Here is a 25,277-nt window from a genome sequence, read left to right as displayed (position 1 = left end):
AGTCTCTCGAGTGACTAAGTATTTGCAAGGTGCAAGTATAAAAGCAATTGTAATAATAATGAAAGTGCAAGGGCTTATACCCCGAAGAGCTGAACACACACAGAGAGAATTCAGGGGTGAGAATGCTCCACTTTTACACAACGCCAATGGGTAGAGGGAGTTTGCATTTATTTCCACCTAGTCACCCCACAGTCTTGAGTTTATGATGCCATAATGCTAGTCTTGCCTTTAGTTAAAAAGTAATAGATCCACATTAGACTAGAAACTGGTTCTCTGTGTTAGCAAGCAGCAACAGGAAAACCCTCAGCCCCCTTTCTGGAGAAAGGCATTTACCTCATAAAAGCTAGCTGCAACATTGTATTATCTTTGATCTGAACTACTGTGTGACACATAATAATGTATGTATACAATGAAACACAGGAAGCTCAGCAAAAATGTTCTGTAATTTTACTGAAAAAGGCATAGCAGAGAAGTGAATAAGTGTTACAGTAAAAGTTAAGCACTTAAAAGTCCACTGATTTCAATGGAAAAATTAAACACATTTGTAAGGCTGCAAACCTATGCATACATATTGGGAGTGAGCCCCACTGAATTCAATAGGATATACTTCAGAGTAAGTATCCATAAGGTTCTGCTGCACATCCCTACCCTTGATAATTATGGTACTTTAAGTCTGGAATCCTATGCCCAGTTACCTGGGAGTAAGCCCCATTTAACTCAATGGGGGTTACTTCTGAGAAGAGATGTGTAGGGCTGCACTGTAAGGCTGCAATTCTAAGCATACCTACTACCAAGCAAACATGACAAAACTGAAAAGAAACACAGGAAAGCATCATAAAAATGTTCTGTGGTTATCCTAAAACACAGCAGTTAAGAGTATCAAGAAGATATTACTGACAAAGCAACTTTTTTTTTTTTTTAAGTTTGAAGAGTGATCCAACATGCTACTTTGAACTTTTGAGGGTAGGAGTATACATCTTCCTCGTTCTCTTCCTGGAATTCACTCAAATCAGATGAGATATCCCCAGGAAAAATGCTTCTATGGCACTGGCTGGAAACCAGAAATAGAACAGAATAGATAGTTAGACCTGGGCTAAATGCCTTACCTTAACACTAGACACAAAAGTAAAAAAGATACTTTTTTTAAGACCTAGGGGCAAGTTTTTATTTTATTTATGTCATTTCTGTACCTCCCAATAGCCAAAGCTCTCTGGCTGGTTCACAAAAACTAAAGCCACAGAGTACAACATAAAACAATATAATATAAGAAAGCTCAAAATTACAATATAAAAGTACAACCAGAACAAAACTTAGCAGCAGCATAGAGATTTAAAATGCAGATTTAAAACAGCAGGGTTAAAAAGATGATGGTGGTGGTGATGATTACTGACATTTTTATACTGACCCATAGCCAAAGCTCTCTGGGCAGGTTACAGAAGTTAAAATATTAAAATACATTAGACTAGTGCTAACATGCTGGGAAAATAAAAAGATCTTCACCTGGTGCTGAAAGGAGTACAACCTAGGTGCCAGAAGAACCTCTCTAGGGAGCTCATTCCACAGCTGGGGTGCCACAGGAGAAAAGGCCCTCTTCCTAGTAGCCACCCACCTCACTTCCTTTGGCAGGGGCTCCCAGAGAAGGTCCCCTGAAAATGATCTTAGGGTCCAGGCAGGTAAATATGGGAGGAAGTGATCCTTCAGATAATCTGGCCCCAAGCCAATTAGGGCTTTGGATGTTAATACCAGCCCTTTGAATCAGGCCCAGACATGGACTGGCAGCCAGTGCAGCTGGGAAAGTACTGATGTAATGTGATCTCATTGCCAGCCCCCATTAACACTCTTGCTGCCTTGCTTTGGACCAGCTGAAGTTACCAGACCATTTTCAAAGGCAGCCCCCGGTGTAACGCATTGGAGTAATCCAGACAAGAGGTTATCAGAGCATGGATAACTGTAGGTAGGCTAACCCTGTCCAGATAAAGATGTAGTTGGTATATCAGCCTAAGCTTATAAAAGGTGTTCTGTGTCACTGAGTCCACCTGTGTCTCAAGTGACATTTTGGGTCCAAGAACAGGTTGAACATCACCTAGCTGGGCAGATGAACCACCCACTAACAGTACCACTGTCTTGTCTGGACTGAGTCTCAGTTTATTGGCCCTCATCCAGTCAGAATGAGCTTTGGCAAACCTGAGTTTTGCTGATTTGCACATCCCTTGTAAAATCTTGTTCTAAAACAATTTGTTTGTTTACTCGCCACATTTCTCTCCTACAGTATAATTGTTAAGCAGTCCCCCATCTTGGCCTGCACAGTTTCAGACATGATTTTGTATGACTCCTTAAGAACTTGGCAAAAACCAAACCCAGAGCACATATTAGATCAGAAATCTCCAATTCAATGGTACTTTATTGTTTTCTTCCCCGATGGACTGTTAAACACACATGCCTGTATATCAGGGATGAGGAAAAAGGTAGACCTTGGATCACTGAACAATTCCCTTCTAGTGGACCACATAGTGACTGCTGGATGCTGGGATTCTTGCAAAGATGGCTGGCCTGATCACTTCAACCAAGCACTTCTTTCATTTTCAGCAAAGGTGTATACTCAGGATCACTTAATACACGGTAGTTATCCCTCAACTTTAAAAAGATTCCAAGGTTGCCCTCTTGATTGCAAATTTGTTGTTGTTTTAAAAAATGGTCCTGTTAATTGTATAGATAGTTGAGGTTAAAGCACCCTACCTCTGCACCATGGTCCCAGTCTGGATTAGGACTCCCTGTGCCTGCTATTTGAAAAATGTAAAGAGATAAGGAAGCTGGTCATGGGTCTCCATCTTGTCTAGATGGCCCTAACTAACACTAAGTAAAAGATAAACAGTAGATTGGAATGCTTATTCATGGCAGAATTTTTCATAAATTGTATTTTCATAAGAAATCAGTGGGCCTAGGGTATAAAGAATTAATACTGTACATTACCTTTTTTCTTAGCTTCAAGCCCATCACAAATGCCCCATACAAGGTACTCTTAAAAATGAGAAGAATGTACAGGAACTTTCCAAGATTGCCGTCTGTGAGATATTTCTCTAAATATCAAGGGCAGGAAAGAAAGAAATACAAATGATCATAGGGTAAGAAGCACTTTTGGAAGGCTGTAACCAGCATGGGGCCAGTGGGTACACGCAAACCCTCCTGTGGCACAAATCCACCCCACTTGAGAATTGTGTCTATGAGGGCCACACGACACGACACACACAAACATGTGTATCTGTAGTCAAACAGCCCATCTTGAAGAGGAAAAGGCTGTTGCGGGCAGATATGGGGTGGTAATAAAGAGACGGACAAGTGCTTGGATTAAAATTGGGCCACATTTATTGAAATATCTGCAAAGGGGAAACCTAGGACAGGCACTGACTGTACCAGTGGCTAGCTGGCACTTTCATGGGCGAAAACATACCCAGCCTGAGGGGTGGCGTGTCATCATTGCCGCCCATCCGGACTGCCCCTTAGGGGGGAGGTAGACCTTTCCCTGTCACCCCCTCCCGGGCCGCAAAGCTCCTGGGTGAGTGAGGTGAGTCAGTCTCCCAGGCAACCCTTATCCCCCCGCCGAGCCGCAAAACCCGTTCCGGAGGCCTCAGGCGTCACCTGTCACCATAAGGTGCCTCTGAATGCTCACTATCCCTAAGCTCATTCTCCTTTGCCCGTCCTAGCCGCCATCTGAAATGTGACCTAGACTGAGCAAGAATTAGACCAGATTTATCTAAGGGACATGCCCAGCGAGAGGCGATTGAGAGGGGCACTGAGTGTAAAAGGCCTCTCCGGCCCCTCCCATCCCCAGTGGCACCGTGGGGTTCCACGAATGGCAGCCTGCCACGTCTGTGCAACAGCCCCCTCCCATGGCCATGCAAGCCAGACATGGGGGCAGGGCATTTCTGGAGGGATATATGAGCAGCTGAGGTGCTTCAGGTGGGGAGGGGTTATTTCTCTGCTGGCTGTTTTTCTGTTCCAAATTGGCCCAGTGCAAACCGCTCAACCCCCACCCACTGCTGTCTTCCAGCGTTGAAGCACATGTTTGCCATTGCAAACCTGCCTGGAAAACACATGCAGGGGAAAGCTATTGGGAGAGGGAACATCATCTACTTTGACATGGGATTTGTGACATGGCAGTTTCCATTTAAAAACAGTCAGCTTAGTTTCAGAACGGGAAAATGTCTGGTAAAAGTAAATCAAGGGCGGCTGGTGTTCCCCTTGCTACAAATGACAGCGCCCCAAATTCTGCTCACCCATGGTTCCTCCTAGCTCAGAATACATTTAAAAAAAGAAAGAAAGAAGATTGCTATAACCCTTTCATCGTGTTTAAGTGATGCTGGGGCTGGATCCTCCTTTAGCTAGTACGACTGTGAGCACAACAGGGTACTTAAAGGAGATAAGGCAGAACATATTTTCACAGTCTAGGGTCATAGACTCATAGAACCATAGGGTTGGAAGGGGCCTACAAGACCATCGAGATCGAGTAACCCCCTGCTCAATGCAGGAAGCCTGATTCCCAGGCAGTCTCCCTCCCCCATCCAAGTACTAACCAGGGCTGACCCTGCTTAGCTTCTGAGATCAAACGAGATCAGGCACATCCAGCCCTTTGCTCGGTCCTTCAAGCTGCCTGACTCAGAGGCATCAGCTTCTCCCACCCACCACCTTTTTTTTTTTTTCCTTTTATGGAAGCCACCTGTAGATGCATATAGGCAGAAACTCTTAGTCATTCAGATAAAGCTCGATGAGCTTTAACACAAGAAAAGTGATGAATAGTGCGGGACGGCAGTGTGCATTTGCCCATTGTGTTGCACCAGTTTATATCCTGATTTGGAGTGCACAAAGCAGCTTTCTGGTTATACATTAAAATTACATTCACACAGTGGTGCAGCTAGTCCAGGGCCCCACAGATGGGATGCCCCTGAAATGACCACCGAGTGGGCAGGTGCAAAAGCAAATCCCATCTTATTTCAGTGTTCACGATCGTGCTATAATTTAAGTGAGTTTAAAATGCAAAAGTGCACATACTCAGAATGTTTCTTTCAATCAGGTATGGAAACACTTCTGTAGTTGTTCTAACACAGCCGAAATGGAGAAGCCGTTTTAAAGCATGAATGGAAGGGGAGTGTGAAATATTCGTTCTGTGCTTCACAACGGAAGGAACACGCATGGCCGGCTAAAGAGAGAGCCCACAATACGATTAAGTCCAGGGTCTAAAATTACATACGTGTACCACTGCATACAGGACCAAATATTAGTGCTGTGCCTAAAATCTCTCCCACCTTTTTCTGACCATTCTCATTCAATTTGATAGAAAAGAAATTGCTTTCCAAAAGAAATTCAAAGGAGGAGAAATTTCGGAGAAATTCTCCTGGGTTGGGTTTGGGGTTCTTGTGCTTACCTTACTTATGAGGTGGCTGAGGAGTGTGCATGAGTGTCCTGTCTGTCACTATACAGTCATCTCTGTGGCAGCCGGTAGCCTCCTCGGCTTCCCACACTTCAGTTAAAGCCATCATGAGGAAGACATCGTGAGGCAATTCCTCCCATGGGGCTTTTTCAGTTCAGAAAGTGCAGGTGGCCTGGGAGGCTGCAGAGCAATGGAGAGATGTGTAACAGAGAAAGAAAACACACACAGCACCCTCGGCCACCTCACAGTGATTAGGTAAACTCAAAGATACCACCAAAAGAAATTCAAAATTCTGCCTCAGAAAAGTGGAAGCCTCAACCCAGTTGAGGCTGTTGCCATCTACAGAAGCACTGCAATAAACCAAAAACCTTTAGGGGAAAAATAACTAACCTGTGCTACAACCCCTGCCAATAGTGAGCCCTCTCTGTGAGAAACTGCTGGAGAATTTCTCCTCCCCTAGGAGAAATTCAGTGACATTTTTTTTTTTTGTTCAGTCGTGTCCGACTCTTCGTGACCCCATGGACCATAGCACGCCAGGCCTTCCTGTCCTCAGTGACATTCCCCCCCCCCTAATTTCTCTGCCCACAAATAGGCTGGAGAATTTTTGAGAGGCCATTTGTGCACAGCTCTACAGTAACACAGAGAACAATTTTTTAACTGGACTTATGGAGATAGTTACACTAACAGATCTGTGTCAGTGGGCAAAGAAATATAGATACAAATGTAGATGTTTCCTAGCCACAACTGCACGAATGTAGACAAATGAGATGGAAAAGCTGTGCCCAAACTTCATGGGGCAGAACCAGGAAAGGGTCCTGCTAATTCCCAGTCTCAATGAACACAAACCGAGTCCTGGTAATCTCCTGTCTTCTGAGGCATGCACTGGTCACAGACATGTACAGATAATCTGCACTTCTAAACATATTTACCAGGGATTTGAAGGCGTTGTACTCCACAGTTCAATACTTCATTTTTGAGTATGTTTACTGTTAGAGCTATTGGAGAAGTATCCAGGCACGTGCTTATTTCAATGAAATATAAACTTGGAAAGAGCATGAGACTTTGACTTACCGTTTACAATGTCACTATCCTCATATTCTGAAAGCAGAAGGGAAATAATGCAGATTAGTTATTTAGGAGCCCCCACCAACTAGACCACATCCTCCCCCCTTCCTCCCCCCCCCCCAACAATTAGGATTGCCAAATTGCAGTGGGCAATTTAGGGGGAGTCTCAGCTGTGAAGGAAAGGGGTTAAGTTTCCCTCCCCTTCATTTGAGCCCCCCCCCACTAGACTTTCTGTGCTGCAGTCAGGTTGGAACCATCTGAAGGCTTTTTCAGGCCTAATTGCTCTGTGTGTGTGTGTGTGTGTGTGTGTGTGTATAGGAATGTGTGTTATGTGTAAGCATATATGAAAAAAATTGTTTCAGTTTGGTTTTGATCAGGATTTACCCAGCCAGTTCACACCTTCCAGACCAAACACAGACTTGGACACAATCTGAGGTTGAAGTCCATACATTTCCGGGCTTGCAGTGTGATTTACAGACACCCAAAATAATGCATTCGACAGCACGTGTACATTTCAAAAATGCACATGAAAAAATGTGTATTTTTGAAAAAATTGCACAGATGCACTTCAATCAATGGGAGAAGAAAGTGATCATTTCAAAGATGCACACAACTGATGTGTACATTTGGAAAAATACACACACATTTTCTTGTACCCCCACCCCCCATCAAAAACAAAGCTCACAATCTGATACAGACTTGAGTAGGGCCGAGCTTCGAGGTGAAATTTGTAGAAGGTCTGCAAGCTTGAGTTTTTTCTGATTCGCCCATCTCTAGTAAAGTGTGAGAAGATGTGTGTGAATGATTGTGTGCGTATGTGAATAAATGGTTATGAGTGAAAATAGATGTGTGCATGTGTTACATGCAGATGTCTATGAAGTAGTGCTATGCCGAACCCTGCCCCCTATTTTATTTTTTTTTCCTCTCTCCCAGGAAAAGAGACATTGTTTTTTTTCTACAGGAAGGCAGTGTGTGTGTGTGTGTGGGGGGGGGGGGGGGGTTGAATAATTTTCTCCTTGGAGATGGGGATAGTTTTCCCACATACCATTTTTAAGTTTAGGAGGTGGCTGAAGGATCATCTTTCTATGTATATTTCTTTTCTTTTTTACTTTAAAAAAGTCCCGTGCACTTGCAAGCAGCACGAGAATCTTTACTGACAGGCTATTCCAAACTGGCAGCACTTCTTGAACACCCATGAGACCACGGGATGTCGCTCTCTTTCGTGGGCATTCAGGAAGAGCTTCGGCTGGGCTGCAGAACCTGCTTTGCAAAGAATCCCAGGTAAGGATGTCAGAGAATTTCACCACGAATCTCGGGCGAAATGGTCTGCCACCTCCCCCACCCCCGGGATGGGACTTACCTTTGGCGAATCTCCCTGGCAGCGGCGGCTCCGGCGGCGGTTCTGCGGCAGTTCGGCGGCGGTGGCTGCAGCGGCCGGTCTTCCAACCGGCTGCAGCTAGGGATGGACGAAAGTCACTTACCTGTCCTCGAAGCTTGTTCGTGGTGGGGGGGAGGCGCTTCGCTGCTCCCCCCGCGAAGTTCAGGCCGGGGGGAAGGCTTCCCGCCTCGCCCGGCCGAAATTCAGGCCGGGGAGGACGCGCCTCGCCTCGCCCGGCCGCGAACTAAGAAGTTTTTTTTAAAAAAAAACCCGCCCCCATGATAGGCTACGTGACAATTAACGTAGCCTATCACGGCTAGATCTGCAAAGTCAGCGTTGCCCTTATTTTCGCCGTAGTCTACGTAAATCTTTACGTAGACTACAGCGACCAAATAAGGAACGGGAATGGCGGCTCCCTATGGGGGCCGCCATTATCCGTACGCGCTTTTTTTTTTAAAGTCACCCGTGATAGGCTACGTGACGATTTACGTAGCCTATCACGGCTGACTTTGCAAATCTAACCGTGATAGGCTACGTTAATCGTCACGTAGCCTATCATGGGGGCGTTTTTGTTTTTTTTTTCTTTGATTGGAATGGCGGCGGCCATTCCCCGCCGAACACCTGCCGAACCGCCGGCCAGACCCGCCACTGGGAGGGACATTCGCCAAAGGTAAGTCCCGTCCTGGGGGGGGTGAGTGGGGCAGGGGGGTGCAGAGAATTTCTCCCTGAAACTTGTTCGGGGGGCTGAACACGTTGGCGCTTGGCCCCCCGAAGTTTCGGGGAGAAATTCTCCACCAACCCTAGCTGCAGCTGCCGCCATTTCCAGTAAAAAAAAAAAAAAGTGATAGGCTACGTAAAGATTTACGTAGCCTATCACGGCTAGATTTCCAGAAAATACCATGATAGGCTACGGCCACCGCCATTTGTGTTCCCGGCCGGCCGGGATTCTCAGGGGGAGGGACGGGGCGCCTCTCCCCTGGCCAGAATTTCAGGGGGGAGGGACAGGGCACCTCCCCCCCGGCCAGAATTTCGGGGGGGAGGGATGGGATGCCTCCCCCCTCGGCCAGAATTTCAGGGGGAGGGACGGAGCACCTCCCCCCCACCGCGAAGCAAATTTCATCAAAGGTAAGTGACTTTCGTACATCCCTAGGCTGCTGCAAGCAAGGACACAGGGGACTTTTGGAGCTTTAGAAAAACTCTTATCTTGCTTGCAGGACAGAGCTTTTTGCAGAGAGGTTTGCAGCCTGGCATGAGTTCCCGAATGTCTCTCTGCAGAAAGCCTCTCTGCAAAGAAGTCGGTGTTGCTGTAAGGAAGAACAGAATTGTTCTAAAACCCCCAAAGCCCTGCTTATTCTTGCTTTGGAGAGAGGGTTCTGCAGCCCGGGGGCACTTCTTGAATGCCAATAGGAGAGAGGGTGAGGTCATGTGGTCTCATGGGGTTTCAGAAGGAGCTGCTGGACCAGAGAAGGCTCTTTATAATGGACCCTGGGCTGCTGCAAGCATGTGTGTGGGGGTGTTTTTAAAGGTTTTTTTTTTAAAAAAAATAGGAAGAAGATTCCTCAACCATTTTCTACACTTAAAAAGGTAAGCAGAAATCCTGTCCTCCTACCCAAGGAGAAAATTATTTGAAATTGTCACCTTCCCAGCCTCTTTCACCAGAGTTTTCATTACTCCCCACAAAAGCCAAAAATGGAAAAATCATAGTATTTGGCACAGTATGTATAAAGCACATATAAATATATACAGCATGTATAAATATATAAAGGCATGTGTGTTTGTGTGTCTATGGGAGAGTGTGCGGGGTGACGCCACACACTTAAGCTTTGATCCGCTCAGTTTTTGTGGGGTCTACCCACCTCTGGCATGTTACCCTCAGACCAAAAGTGGTTCCCCACTAGTTCAGTAGTTAATGGGGCCTACCATGGACCAGCTGTGCCAAATTTTCTAGAGCAGAACCAAAGGGTTCCACCAATCCCCAGTGTCAGTGAGATCAAAGCTATCCATGTAACCTCCTACCTTCTGTGATGTGGTCACAGCCATGTACAGATAATCGGCACTCCTAAATATATTTACCAGGTAGTTGAAGGCATTGATCTCCATAGGACTTCATTCTGAGCATGTTTACTGTTAGGGCTATTGAAGAAGTATCCAGGCACATGCTTATTTCAATGGAATATAAAACTGGAAAGAGCAGGGTGATTTTGGCTTACCTTTTGCAATATCAGTGCCATTATATTCTGAAAGCAGACAGGAGAGAATGCAGATTAGCTATTTAGGAGGCTAACCAACCAGCCCACATCCTTCTTCACCACCCCTCCCCATGTAGTTAGGTATTGCCATTTGGTGGTGATGGTGGTGGTGAATTTAGGGGGTGTCAGGTGTGAAGGAAAGTGGATACCTACCCCTCCATTATCTATGTTCCCTTGCCAGATTGACTTTCTATGCTTCAATCAGGCTTGAAAAAGTGTGTCTGTGTTTGTCAAGCCAAATTGTAGGGGTATGTCTCTCTGTGTGTGCATGTCTCCATGCATGTGCAAACCACATGTATTTCTGCATGAGTGATTGTGTGTGTCTGAATGAGTGTGTATTATGTGTCAGAATGAGTGTGAACATTTGTATATTATATTGTTCTTATATTGTTATATTATATTAATTATAATAATTACAATATATTTTATTACACATATTATATTAATTGTATTATATGTTGTTATATTATATTGTTCATCATTTTTAAGACTGTTTTTTATGAATGTGTTATATTTGAGAATGGTTGTGTGTGTATGTATGTCTCTTTTGTGTGAGAAGGTGTGTGTGTATGTGTTTGAATGAATGGTTATGTGTCATGTGTGAAAATGGATGTGTGCATCATGTGCAGATGTATATGAAGGTGTGTGTGTTAGGGATGTTGGAGAAATTTGTTTGGGGGTGGAGTTTGATGAGTTTTCTTAAGCTCAGTCCCCTGGACTTCATTTTAGTTTCTGCTGCAGGACCCAACGTGATCAGCAGTGAATTGAGGCAATTTGCAGATTTTCTGGGAATTTTGTGCATTCTGGGGGTGGGGGGGGAGGTTCTACAATTTGCATGAATTTCTGAGCAATTTGTGCAAATTGCAACTGAATTTGCTCAAGTCACAGCCACGTGTGTGCAAATTATGCAAATTACAACCAAATTTGAGTAATTTGCACACATTCCACCATAATTTGCAGAAATTGCTCCAAAATTTGCACAAATTGCACAACCTTCTAGGGAAAAAAATGTGCAAAAAAGTTCCCAGAGTTTGGGGAACAGCCCGCAGCACTGCTCATAGACACAAAGGGAGTCATACACACTGCAGAACTCTGCTGAGCCAAAAAAGAACCAGATTGTCAGGAGCGCCCTACTGGCCTCTTTCAGTACACTCCAATAGCCAACTCAAGACACAGAAGAAAAGATTATTTTTAAGGCTTTAATCCTTTAACAACTTAATGACTGTTTCAGAATGCTATCACCAGCGACTAAGCAATGAACAACAGAGTAGCCTATGCTCCAGGTAGGCAGTTGGTCCCCATTTGAAGGGGAATCACTTGAAGGCCCTGAACTTATGGGCTAGGGAGAAATCCTCCCTCTTTCCCTTGGGTCCACGGGACGCGACCGTTGCTTGCACGCCAAACGGGCACTACACCTCCTTTCCGTGCCCTCCATCGCTCGTTGCTCACTGCGTCTGTGCCGAGCATCCAGCAAAACCCCATTCCCCACTCTCTCACTGCCAGGGTCACTATCTATCTCAGGAATGCCGGCAGGAGGAATCTCTGCCAGCTGCTGTGCCTGTGAGGGATGAGCTGGCTCCTCTCCAATGGATTACTGATCCTCCTCAGAATCAGAACTGCTTTGGGGATCTATCAGCTCAGTTTCCACCCTGACACAGATCTCCCAGTGGAAGACATCCCATGTGTGGGTGGAGGAGGGGGGCTGCCCCCACCCACTTTAGCTTTGACCAACTGTGTGTGTGTGTGGGGGGGTCCCACCTCTGTCATGTGGTCCTGAGGCCACAAGAGGTCCCCTGCTCCTGCTTTAAGGATTAGAGGATATGTTGAAAATATGCAGGGAAGGCCTGATGAAATCCCAGAAGTAGGAGCAATTGGTGAATAAGATTTCTATTGAGTGGGTGGTGGGTGGTGGGTGGGCATGAATATTTATTTATTTATTACATTCCTTAATCGCCCATCTGGCCAGTCATCCAGCCTCTCTGGGCGATGTACATCAATACAAACAGTTTTAAAACACTAAGATTTTACATTAAAACATTATATTTCTAAAATTACCCTAACCCACCCCAAAAGCCTGGCCTGAACAACCACATTTTTAATACATGGAAGAAGCTCATTAAAGAATTCCCTGTATCACTTATAACACCTATGTGTAACTAGCCTGATTGGAATAAATTATGGAAAACAAGATCAATCTTATTAATTGGCTCAGTTTGTATCATTTATATATGTTGCTTCTTGGTGCAGAATTGGAGTAATCATGGTGCAGAATATTAACTTTAAATACACACACACACACACACATACACCAACTGATGCCCACTGAATACCTGGCTGGCAGATTTTCTAAAAAGCCTGCAAAAGATCATTTCTGTGGCTTAGGCCAAATCAAAGACATAGTGCATTATATCTTATACTGTCTTCTACATAATTCACCTAGGGTTAAGTTCATTCTCCCTTTTCTAGGGGTGTATGGAACCCCACTTACTTCTGTCCACTGGAGTCCAAGGGAAGGGGGAGGCGATCCGGTCCAGTGTGCTGGGGTCTGTGGAAGGGGAGGTGATCCGTCCCTCCCTCCCCGGAATCCTTCCCCGCCCCAGAATCCTCCCCGGCCGGCTCTGCTCCATGGTTTCTGGCACCTCTTGAAAACAGCACTCTTCCAAGAGGCATTCCTCATCTGACCAGTTATGGTTTTAATTGGCATTGTGTTCTTCAACAAACGTAATTGAAATGTGGTGGTTTAATCTTTTTATGCTCTTAGTATTTTATCTTTTGTGTTCATCACTCCAAAATCATCCCTAGTTGCATGTAGATGTGTACAAAAGCATGTGGATTTGTACATGTATGAGAAAGAGAACAAGAGTGTGTGTGGAGTGTCCCACCCACTGTAGCTGCGATCAGCTCACTTGCTACTCACTTAGGTACTCACCTCTGGCATGCAGCCCTCAAGCCAAAAGTAATTCCCCACTTCTGCCTTAATTGGGTCCATCATGGACCAGCTGTATCAAAAATTCCTGGAGCAGAACTAAGGGATCCCACTAGTTCCCAATCTCAGCAAAATCAAGCCTACCCATGTATCCTCCTATGTGATACAGGTCACAGGCAGGTACAGGTAATTCGCAATCCTAAACATATTTACCAGGGAGGTGAATGCACTGAACTCCTCAGGACTTCATCATGAGCATGTTCAGTGTTAGGGCTATTGAAGAAGTATCCAGGCCTGTGTTTATTTCAGTGGAATATAAACTCAGAAAGGGCAGGACGATTTTGGCTTACCTTTTGTAATGTCCCTGCCATCAGGTTCTGAAAGCAGAAGGGAAAGAATGCAGATTAGTTATTTAAGAACCTAAACAAGCCACCCTCATCCTCTTCATCCCTTGCCCCCCCCACCCCGAAATTAGGAGATGTGTGTTTGTGTGTTTGTGTCTGTGTGTGTAATTGAGGGGGTCCCAGCTGTGGAGAAAAGTAGTAGCTGTCACCTCCCCTCCCTATAAACCCCCACCAAAAGCCTAATTGTAAGTCTGTGTGTGTGTGTGCGTGCGTGCACGTGCACGCATCCATGAGCACAAAATGTGCATTTGGGTATGAGTGATTGTGTGTGTATGAGTATTTGTGTGTATGAATGAGTCTATGTGTTAAATGCATCAGAATGGGTGTGTGTGAATGAATGGCTATGTGTTATGTGTGAAAATGGACGTGCAGATGCATATGAAGGCATGTGTGTTTGTATGTGTAGGAGAGAGAGAGGGAGAGAGAGAGGGGGGTGGCCTTCAGTGTTGACTGAAGTCCAAGGTCTAATGGCTATTGGAAAAGTATCCAGGCACATGCTTATTTCAATGAAACATAAACTTGGAAAGAGCAGGATAATTTTGGCTTACCTTGTGTAACATTACTTTCATCACATTCTGAAAGCAGAAGGAAAATAATGCAGATTAGCTATTTAGAAGCCTAATGCATCAGCCTGCATCCTCCCCTCCCTTCCTCAGCCTCCTCCAGCAAAGAGGGATTGCCCCGTGGAGATGGGAAATATAGGGGTTTCAGCTATGAAAGAAAGGGGGCACCTTCCCCGCTGCCCACCACCAGATATAACCTTCCTATGTTGCAATCAGGGCTGAAAAATGCTTTCCACTGGAATCAGTGGAAGGCTCTTTCCAAGCCTAATTGCAGTGTGTGTGTGTGTGTGTGTGTGTGAGAGAGAGAGAGAGAGAGAGAGAGAGAGAGGGAGAGAGAGAGAGAGAGAGAGAGAGAGAGAGAGAATGTGCACAGACAGCAGGTGTTCTTGTATATGAGTGGGTGATGGTGTGTGTATGAATGGGTGTGTGTCTTATGTATCAGAATGTGTGTGTGTGTGTGTGTGTGTGAGACAGAGAGATGGTGTGTGTATGAATGTGTGTGTGTCTTATGTATCAGAATGTGTGTGTGTGTGTGTGTGTGTGTGTGATAGAGGGACGCTGTGTGCTATGAATGTGTCTTATGTGTGATAAGGTGTGTGTTAATGTGTGTGTGTGTGTGAATGAATGGTTATGTGTGAAAATGGATATGTGTCTGTGTTATGTCATGTGTAGATGCGTATGAAGGCATGGGTGTTTGTATGTGTATGAGAAAGAATGTGTGGGCTGGCCCCATGCACTTTAGCTTTGACCCATTCACTTTTTGTCAGGGCTAACCACCTCTGGCATGTAGCCCCCATGCCAAAAGAGTTTCCCCGCTCTAGGCATATAGACCAGCTGGTCCAAACTTTCTGGAGTAGAACCAAGGGGTTCTGCTAATTGCCAGTTGCAATGAATGTGAACCTATGCATGTCACATCCTATCTTCTGTCTCACAGGTCACAGCCATGGCTCACTCTAGCTTTGACCCACTCACTTTGTGTGAGTGTGTTTAAGGGCTATTGAAGAAATATCCAGGGATATGTTTATTTCAATGGGATATAGACTGGGAAAGAGCACAGTGATCTTCTCTTACCTTCTGGAATATCCCTGCCATCACAACCTGAAATCAGAAGGGAGAGAAAGCACATTGCCTATTATTGAGGTGGGAGCCAAGTATGCTTGAAAGTACGCAGGCAATACCAAGTGAAATCCAAGGAGCCAGAGGAATTGCTGAATAATGTTTCCATTGATGGGTTGCAGGAGGTGTGTGTGTGTGTGTGGGGGGGAGGTTCACATTACTTGCATCGTTCATAACTGCTATGCATACCTAGTCAGAGTAAAATGATTTATGGAAAATAAGATAAATCATTGGCTCCATTTGAATAATATATATGCTGCTTTGTGGTGTAGAATTGGTGTAACTTGAGTAAAAATTGTTGATATTCATGTACAAACACATACCACAGCTTACGTTATTAAGAACTTGGCATGGAGTCCCCTCAGCCCTGCAAATAGCTTTCCTGCTTTTTCACTCACCTACACAATTTGCGGTACCCTCATAGGCTGATTTTCCAGTCTCATCATGGAACTCGACGCTGCACTTGAAGTTATTATCTGAATTCAACCACTCTTGACTGGTGATTCGTAAACGGCTGAACAGCGAGTATTTCTTCTTTGTAGTTTCATATTTGGGGTCCTCTGTCTTTACGCCCTGTGTTCTGACTTTCCCATTCACAGACCACTGAAGTTTGATATAATCTGGGAAGAAATTGGTGACCAAACATACAATTGTGGCCTTCTGCTTTTGCTGGAGCTCCTGAGTGGATGGAGAAAATACCACCAATCTTGGGGGGCTGGAAACATGTCCTCTTTCTGGAAGAGAAAGTGACACATGGCATACAGAGTTGACATGCCTCCTCGAGTTAGGGGTTGGCCTGCACATGTCAATTCGCCACATGAAGTGGTAATCTGCATATCTGAATGGACCATTACAGACCTTTCTTTTTCCTCATGGTCACCTGAAACACAGCACTTCTTAATGGAGTTCACATATTCAACAGCCAATCATCAAATGCTGAGCAATGAGAGACCAGGCAATGTGTGTGCATGTGAATCAGCCTTAAAGATGGTGTAACTTCTGTGGAGAATCAACATGCAGAGCGGCGAGCAGGATTCCACCCAATGCCCCCGCTCCTGTCCTCTGTGCAGTGGTCATTCCTTTGTCCACAAAACACATAGGCTGTGAACAGAAGGGCTGATGAGAACATGGAGCTTGGGAGCAGGGACAGCAGGCTTAATCCTGCTCTCCTTTGCACATATTAGTTAAAAGTAATGCCGTCCGAATGGGGTTCTATTCTCTGTGTGTGTTTATGCTTTCATGCCTAGCAAATGCATTTGTCAGCACTAGAAATCACTTTGAACTTTAAAAGCCTTCCTAAGGGCAGTTTTCACACCATATTTTCTAAATTTCCACCCTAAGATTTTTTTACGTGTTCTTCTAAATGTAATGTATGAATGAAACTAACATTCATACAGGGCCCAGGCAGGGCCCATCAGAATCAAAAGCTTTCCTGCCCACTCCCAACACTCACCAGTTCTTCAGTCCCCTCCCCTGGCAGGAGACATGTGCAAGTGTAGGGATGGCAGAGAATTCTGCCACGGATTCCAGTGAGGCCAGATTCTTTAGAATCTGGCCCTCCAGTATCTGTGGCAGAATGGCCTCCTGCCCCCCCCCCATGGAATTCCCCCAGGATGGAACGTACCTGGGGCGGATGCGGTGGCGGCAGTGGCTCCAGTGGCGGCAGCTGGTCTCCTGGCCGGCCACCATTTGTGTCCTTGCAGCTGTAATAGGCTACATAAATATTTATGTAACCTATCACAGCAAGCAAAAAAAAACAGCATATGCAAATGGTGGTGGCTACGGCGGCCGCCATTTGCGTTCCCTATTTTTAGCCGTTTTAGCCTATGTAAATATTTACGTAGGCTATTACGGCGAAAAAAAGGGGAACACAAATAGCATAGTGGGCACCATTTGCACTCCTTTTTTTCCACCTTTTTAGCCTACGTAAATATTTACATATGCTATTATGGCGGGAAAAAAAGGAACGCAAATAGCACCCACTACACTATTTGCGTTCCCCTTTTTTCCGTCGTAATAGCCTATGTAAATATTTACGTAAGATAAAATGGCGAAAAATAGGGAACACAAATGGTGTCCGCCGTAGCTACCGCCATTTGCGTACGCGTTTTTTTTGGCCTGCCCTGATAGGCTACGTAAATACTTACATAGCCTATCACGGCAGCCTGGCTGGATGCAAATGGCAGCCGCTATGGCGGCCGCCATTTGCCTCTGCAGCAGCCCGTCCGCGGCAGGAACTCCGGCTGCGGACGGCCCTGGCTGGCTGCTCCATGGAGCCGCCGCGGAGCGGAGCCGGCCAGGCAGGATTCCGGTGGGTAGGACCGGATCGCCTCCCTCCCCGTCAAGGATTCCAGGGGGAGGGATAGAGCACCTCCCCCCTCATCATGAATCACATCCGCGAAAAGATAAGTGACTTTCGTACATCCCTATGCAAGTTCTAGAAATGTCAGAGAAATCATAGGGATGTCAGCGAAAATGTGCAAATTCCCCCCAGATGTACATTGTCATGCTTTAGCCTAAGGGGGAAATGTGCATTTTTGGCTGTTTTTTTTTTTAATACATATTTTTTTAATGATTACATTTGCACAAAATTTAGGAAGGTTCGAAAAATGGTCCTCAAATCTGTGGAATCCAACCGACAGGGGGAAAGCCAGTCTGCTGTGGAAGCCGCTGGTTAGATTCATGAAAATCTGAACTCATTTGGTTCCGTTGCAGATTTCTCTGACATCCCTACTTGCATGTTGGCCAGGGATGTCACTTGGGCTGGTCCCAGGGGCATGTGCCCCAAATCTGGCACAGGGAAGGACAGTTGTAGCTGAAGGGCACTGAGGGGAGCCTCTCCAGGGCCTGAAAAGTTCAGAAGAAGGGCTTGTGTGTTTGCAAGCAATATATCATAGAGGACAGTGTTCAGGGAGCTGGGATTACCTTCAGCCTCCTGTCAAATGTACATTGGTGACAAGCCAGCTCCATAGTGTGTGACATGGCTCTTATACTCCTTCAGTGTACATGATTACTGTAGGAATACAGAGACAGGGCTTGTACATAGCCCCTATTGAAGGGGCTTCTTAGCTTTCATTCTGCTGTTGTGGAGTTTATAATTTTTGTTCATTGTTTGTATGTATTCATAGAATCATAGAATAGTAGGGTTGGAAGGGGCCTACAAGGCCATCGAGTCCAACCCCCTGCTCAATGCAGGAATCCAAGTCAGAGCATCCCTGACAGATGGCTGTCCAGCCTCGTCTTGAATGCCTCCAGTGTGGGAGAGCCCACCACCTCCCTAGGTAGTTGGTACCATTGTTGTATTGCTCTAACAGTCAGGATGTTTTTCTGGATGTCCAGCCGGAATCTGGCTTCCTGTCACTTGAGCCCATGATTCAGTGACCTGCACTCTGGGATGATCAAGAAGAGATCCTGGCTTTCCTGTCTGTGACAGCCTTTCAAGTACTTGAAGAGCGCTATCACAGTTCCCCTCAGTCTTCTCTTCTCAAGGCTAAACATGCCCCATTCTTTCAGTCTCTCTTCATAGGGGTTTGTTTCCAGTCCCCTGATCATCTTTGTTGCCCTCCTCTGAAGCCTCTCCAGTTTGTCTGCATCCTTCTTAAAATGCAGTGCCCAGAACTGGACACGGAACTGGACACGGTAACTGGACACGGTACATGAGGCCTAACCAGTGTTGAGCAGAGGGGAACTAGTACTTCCATATCTTGCTGTGACTTTATGGGCCAGTTTGCATGATCAAACAAGCCACTTTGGTGGATAATCAGAAAAATGATGCCCAGGATGCACCAAGAATTAAAACAAGCCACATGGGCTTCCGTAAGTCACAAGTGTCATGTTTTAATTCCCAGCATGTGCTGGGCACCATTTCCCTAATTACCCTCCGGGGTGTGGCTTGTCATGTCATCTGAACCCACTCTGCATGACTTGTTTGAGGGGAGAAACAACCCTCCAATAATCCTACAACAGCCCATGGTTTATTGGAAGGTTGTTATTGCCTCCATTAAGCCAGGCCATCCAGGTTCAGAAGATACGACAAGCTGCGTCCAAGCAGGTAATTAGGCTAATGGTGCCAGACACAAGGTGGTATGCTCCGGGGATTAAAACAAGCCACCATAGCTTATTTAAACCATAGTGGCTTGTTTAATCATGCATCCGAGGTCAACATATAGAATGGATGGAGTTTGCCCATACTGTAGTTGACTTGTAGGCAGACAAATGTATTTCACTCATACTTCTTGTTCCAAAAATATACACTTGAGGAAAATATGCAGGGGGGGGGGTGTTTATTGGTCCATCTTGCCCACTGTCGGTAATCTGACTTGCTGTCTCTCCTCTAGATCCCAGCTACCCAAAATCCTTTTAATTGTTGACAGCAGGGTTTAAACTAGTATGCCACGGATGGGTCTGTCTCTATATCTGCCATTAAACTATGGGCTCTCCAGCCTTCTTTGTTGCTTCTGGAGAGAGCAAAGAGCAAACGAAAGTATTATTGGTGAGTGGAGGAATGGAGGCCAAGTTGTTTGTTTGTTTTGTTTTTCTAGAAATTAATGCATTGAGTTATTACTGATATCATGACCATTCCAAATCCCAAAATTACTGTGTAGTAAATGTGCAGCTCAATCTTATGCATGTTTACTCAGAATTAAGTCCCATTTACTTCTGTGGAAGTTACTCCTATGTGGATGTGCATAGGACAGCGGCTTTAAAGACTGTTATTGACTGCTAGGCATTAGTGCTGTGTTTCCAACTCCATATGTAATAATTCATTAAGGGTACAATTGTATGCAAAAAAATCCTACCAGTTCCATCATTCCCCAGCGAGCTGGGGGAAAGCTGAGAGTTGTAGGACTTTTTTTATCTTTCTAAACATGCATAGGATTGTGCCTTAAACAATGTAACTGTATCCTAAAACTATTTTATGGTTGCAAAAACCCTCCTGGATATCCTATTAACTCAGTACCCATTGATATCAAGAAAGGGTCGACCATCCATATTTTGCAAAGTTAATAGATGATGAAACCTGTTGCTCGCCATGTACTCCTGACAACTTATTTGCACAAAATACCTTCGTGTCTTATTTTCTCTGTGTGTGTGTGTATATATATATATATATATATATATATATATATATATGTATGCCCATGTGGACTAAAATATAACATTATAAATATGGATTGACATATAAATAGGGTATGAGAAATTTGTTTCAGTTCATTTTTGATCAGGATTTACCCAGTTAGCACTGCCTGGAATGAACATGGTATTCAGATGCAATCCGTGGTTGAAGTCTCATACTTTTCCTAGCTTGCAGTGTGATTCACAGACCCACAAAAATGTAGTTGACAGCATGCGTGCATTAGAAAAATGCAACTGAAAAATGTATACTTTTCTAAAATGCATAGAAATACACTTTAATCAATGGGAGAAGAATGTGTGCATTTCAAAGAAGCATGCAACTGATGTGTACATTTGAAAAATCAGTACAAAAATATGCATGGATTTTCATGTCAAATAAAAACAAAAAGCAAAGCTCACAATCTCATACAGACTTGGGTCAGAATGACCTTTGAGATGGGATTGAAAGAACTTTGCAAGCTCTAGTTTTGCTGATTCTCACATTTCTACAAATACAGACTAATTTTCTAATAGTAAGAAGAAGAATATATTATTGAAGGGGATCATGATGGAACTCATCTTTGTGCAAGATGAAATATTCCAAGGAATGGGTTTATTTCTTCCAGAATTCACACACTACACTACACTACACACACACAAATTTCTGTGGCTATGGAAACAAACAGACAAACAGAGAATTCTTCAAGAAACAAACCCATTCCTTGAAATATTTCCTCTCACACAAAGATGAGTTCCAACATGGTCCCCTTCAATAATATCTTGGGCTTTTTAATATTAGCATTCTTGATATCAGTGGGGACAAAGTAGTAGGACATCCAGGAGTTGGTTTTCTGTTTTCTTTTTCTTGCAACTGTAACATAATAACATTGGTTTTTAACAAATTATTACGTATGGAGTTGGAAATACAGCATTAATGCCTAGTAGTCAATTACAAAAACAATTTTAAGCGGCAATCTATATACACACCTTTCTTTCCTCCCATAGTTGCTTCTGGTAAAACAGAATTTGCAGGTATTTGAAACAATAAAAATTAACTAGAAAATTGGTTGTGAGTGTACACATTACTACCAGTGCTTCCACTTCCAAACTACCTCCAATGCTTGTGGTGGGGGGACCCTTAAATTCAATCTCCAGCCTTACAGCTTAATCCTACGTATGATAGGGATGCATGAGAAATTCCTTTCAGTTTGTTTTTTATCAGGATTTGCCCCGTTCACACCTTACAGACTGAACACAGACTTTGACACAATCTACATTCAAGGTCCATATATTTCTGAGCTTGCATTGACATTTGCGGACCAAAAAAATGCATTCAACAACATGCAAACGTTTGAAAAATACGCATGGAAACGGGCATACTTTTGAAAAAAATGTGCACTAACATGTGTTAATCAATGGGAGAAGAATGGATACATTTCAAAGCTGGGTACAATTTATGAGTACATTTTGAAAAACACCCACAGAAGTGTGCATGTATTTTCATGCAAAAAGAAAAACAAAACTCGCGATCTCATGCAGACTAGAATCAGAACGAGCTTTGAGAGGTAATTTGAAGAAGTTCAGTGAGTTCGCATTTTGCTAATTTGCACATCGCAAATGTATGATTATTCAGTGGGACTTGAAATGAGACACAAAGCATTACTATAAATTCAAAATCTTATACCCTGCCACTCCCCAATCAAAGATATCTTAAAATAAGCATGCAAATGTGTCCCCCGATCCCCCAAATCAAGTGAAGATCCTACCTAAGACAGTGACTTTGGTTCCAGATCCAAAGTGCCATCCTTCATCTGAATAGCACAGAGGTACAAGGCAATATGAGAATCCTTCTCCTTCTAATCTGGGCTGCAAACTATAGATCTGTAACTTTACCATGTAACTTCACACTCAAGACTATATCCCTATTGCAGTCAGCCTGGGTTTTGCTTGAAGAGGTTTTGGAAATCTGAGTTATATCCTACAAAGCTAGAACGGAGAAGCAGATGGAGGCTGCAAGGCCAAATCTGGACACTTGACGGGTGCCACCATGGCCCCTCTCCAGTTTCGCTATCCCAGAGGTTGGACTGGAGAATCATGAAGCAATGGCTGACTGAGCCTGTGGGACTTGCCGGTCATCCATTTTAGGGGTGACAGTGGCACAGCTCTGATCCAATGCCCTTCCCTATCTGCAAAGATCTAGTTTTCAGTGTGGTGGTCAACCTGCATCTGGGATGTACCGGGTGAGGGATTCATATCATTGAATGCTCCCCCAGCCAAACCCCCAAAGCCTGAAATCCTCCGAACACCCACAAAACAAGAATGTCATGCCTAGAACCTTTCATCCTGAAGGACTAGTTACCTATACGGAGGCTTTCATTTAAAGGTCCCATATCCTCAAATACTTTTTGCTTTCTGACTAGAATCTTAATTAAATTAATTATTGAATTTATATCCCACCTTTTTCCTCTTGCAAAGAACCCAAGGCAGCTTACATGATCCTCCTCCTCTCCATTTTATACTCACAACAACAACCCTGTGAGGTAGGTTGGGCTGAGAGTCTGCGACTGGCCCAAAGTCACCCACTGAGCTTTCATGGCTGAGTGGGGACTAGAACTCACATCTCCCAGCTTCCTGTCCAACACTCTCACCACTACACCACACTGGCTCTCAGGACACTAGACAATATGATGCAAAAATCACACCAAGTGGTTTCATTTAATCCTCATTTCCCCTTAATATTCCAGTGCCTAATCTCTCATCCAAAGAGCAGACTACATTTTTCTGATTCTTTCTTCCTTTGTTATCTGTAGATGACACCCACCGATGAATAGTTCACCACCCAGGGTTTGCAGCAGTTGCACAGAAATGTGCATTTTTGCCTTTCTCTCTCTCTCTCTCTCTCTCTCAATCTCTCTCTCTCTCTCTAATAGCCCTGTCTCCTGCAGATTTATGCCCGCTGTTCACATCTTTCTTACCTAGCACAGTAACGCGTGTTCCTTGTCCAAAGGAATCCATTGCAAACACAGTATGACATCCCTGTAGGTAAACCTGCTCAATAAGAGCCTAAGGAATATTAGCCAACCTTACACACATGGAAACAGGGAGCATCCTGCATTTGTCACCCCAGTTCTCACATCTGATCTGAGCCCCTCCTCTATTTCACATTGCTTACGGCTCTGATTGCATTTACTAATTCTGCACCAGCTTGCCCTGCACTGCCTTGTGAAACTGGGTGTATTAGTAAACTGAGCTTAGAGCCAGATACCAATTTGAAGGCAACAAAGGATCCCCAACACAGCATTTCCCCTTGCAGTACTAACAGGGCGGGCTGGGAAGGCCCTTTGCAAAGGAAAATCAGCAAGTGGGAAGGGACATGTAACCTCACCTATGCTTTCAATGGCAAGATAACACTCATGATGTCTAGATTCATTAACCTGGACAAAAAGGAATGCTAGATTTACCCATTTTCAGTATGGAGGTTTAATAGAAGATATATTTTCTTACCTAAAACAGCTTGGACCCTGCTCCAAAATATATCTGCACAGTGGATGCACAGCCAGTGATCTCATTCAATGAATCATGATGGACTGCCCAGAAGGAAGCTAATGGCTTCCTCCTCTGTCTACTACAGCTAGAAAGCCATTCCTTCAAAGTCCCCCCCCCACCGGCCCTTACTACATAACTTAGCCAACGTTGGTAAGACATGAAATTGAATAACAAGGCAGAGCCATTTGTTTCCTCCTGATCTGTCACAATTATTTGTTACTGGGCACACTTTCTCTAAGGCATCTGTTTCCTGACAACATTTCTTTCTCTGTGTGTGTTTTAATTCCTTGAGGCTCCTAGGAAATGAGAGAAGTGCTGAGGTTGTGACTTGCATGGTCTGAGAGCATGGGATTTGCTGGGGAGGTATGATAATTTTGTTTCAGGTCACAAATCACTCAAAAATGCAACATTTGCCATCCCGAACATGAACATGAATGGAAGTGTATATTCTCCGAAAATATTCACAAATTCCCGAACTTGCATTTGTGTTTGTGAAATGTGCACTTTATAAAAAATGCACAAATTTATCAAAATACACGAACACACACACACACACACTGTTTCAGGATGTCAGGGGTGTTTCTGAGTGTAGGGAGTGGGATAGTAATTCAGATTCTGAAGAAGAACCGCCAGACATGGGGGAGGTATTTTCTCAGGCTAGTCCAGACATGGCTAGGCAGGCGCTTCAGGCTTCAAAGGTTCAACTGAAAGAGAAGGGTCCCTCTTCAACCACCCCTCAAGAGATAGCAAGCAGGAAGAGGCGGGGCTTGGGGATCCTGATGCCAGGAGCAGACAGAGAGCCAAGAGAGAGAAAGCCAGGGTGAAACTTAGACAGTCTACCTGATTGACCCTGCATGAACAGCTGTGCTTAGAAGCCTCACAAGAGAGACAGAGACCTTCCCTCACCCCTTAAGTTAGGCTAGTTAGCCCACCTTACTTTCAAACAGTGGGCAACTTTTGTAGCTACCTTTTGAACCCCTTGGAGGCATTTCCTTGCACACTGAGAGTCACTGAGAATTTGCATCTGTATGACTCTTTGACGTAATGGATTAAAAGCTCTAGATGGAAGCCTCTCATCTGTGTTTGATTTGGCGTTTGAATTTCAGTGGGGGCAAAAGGAATCCTGACACAGGCGTTCACAGCAGCAGACTAGCTATCTAGCCTCTTTTTTTTTTTCCTATTCGCAATAAGGCAGTTTCATAGAATCATAGAATAGTAGGGTTGAAAGGGGCCTACAAGACCATTGAGTCCAACCCCTTGCTCAATGCAGGAATCCAAGTCAGAGCATCCCTGACAGATGGCTGTCCAGCCTCATCTTGAATGTCTCCAGTGTGGGAGAGCCCACAATCTCCCTGGGTCATGGGTTCCATTGTTGCATAGCTCTAACAGTCAGGAAGTTTTTCCTGATGTTCAGCCGGAATCTGGCTTCCTGTAACTTGAGCCCATTATTCCGTGTCCTGAACACTGTAGGGATGTACGAAACCCCACTT

General features: G+C 44.6%; 1 protein-coding gene across 2 annotated transcripts; it reads right to left on the bottom strand.

Annotated features, from left to right (window-relative positions):
• Positions 1 to 152: 152 nt before the first annotated feature.
• On the bottom strand, positions 153 to 23,471 carry LOC146342957 (T cell receptor beta chain MC.7.G5-like). Of its 2 annotated transcripts, none has more exons than XM_084806400.1 (9): positions 23,217 to 23,471; positions 15,525 to 15,860; positions 15,082 to 15,108; positions 13,996 to 14,022; positions 13,394 to 13,420; positions 10,079 to 10,105; positions 6,497 to 6,523; positions 2,971 to 3,077; positions 153 to 1,051 (listed from the first exon to the last, which is right to left on the bottom strand). In XM_084806400.1, exons 1-9 carry the CDS (start codon positions 23,254 to 23,256, stop codon positions 1,040 to 1,042), a joined length of 630 nt encoding a protein of 209 aa, XP_084662526.1. In that variant the 5' UTR covers positions 23,257 to 23,471; the 3' UTR covers positions 153 to 1,039. The 2 variants fall into 2 exon arrangements, with proteins under 2 accessions (XP_084662526.1, XP_084662525.1); XM_084806399.1 differs by lacking the exon at positions 23,217 to 23,471 and adding an exon at positions 22,008 to 22,640.
• Between the last annotated feature and the right edge of the window lie 1,806 nt (positions 23,472 to 25,277).

This window comes from Heloderma suspectum, chromosome 6 (assembly GCF_057233095.1).
Source record: "Heloderma suspectum isolate Gila_16-S chromosome 6, 16-S_ref, whole genome shotgun sequence".
Classification (NCBI taxonomy): domain Eukaryota; kingdom Metazoa; phylum Chordata; class Lepidosauria; order Squamata; family Helodermatidae; genus Heloderma; species Heloderma suspectum.
The sequence above is the reverse complement of the archived record's forward strand: the minus strand, read 5'-3'. Positions and strand labels throughout refer to the sequence as shown.

Coding starts and splice junctions, on each gene's coding strand:
- LOC146342957 (XM_084806399.1), bottom strand. CDS start 22,137: ATGGTAAAGTTACAGATCTATAGTTTGCAGCCCAGATTAGAAGGAGAA. Junction 14,023..15,081: donor TGGCAGGGATATTCCAGAAG/GTAAGAGAAGAT, acceptor TTCTGCTTTCAG/AATGTGATGAAAGTAATGTT. Junction 6,524..10,078: donor TGGCACTGATATTGCAAAAG/GTAAGCCAAAAT, acceptor TTCTGCTTTCAG/AATATGAGGATAGTGACATT.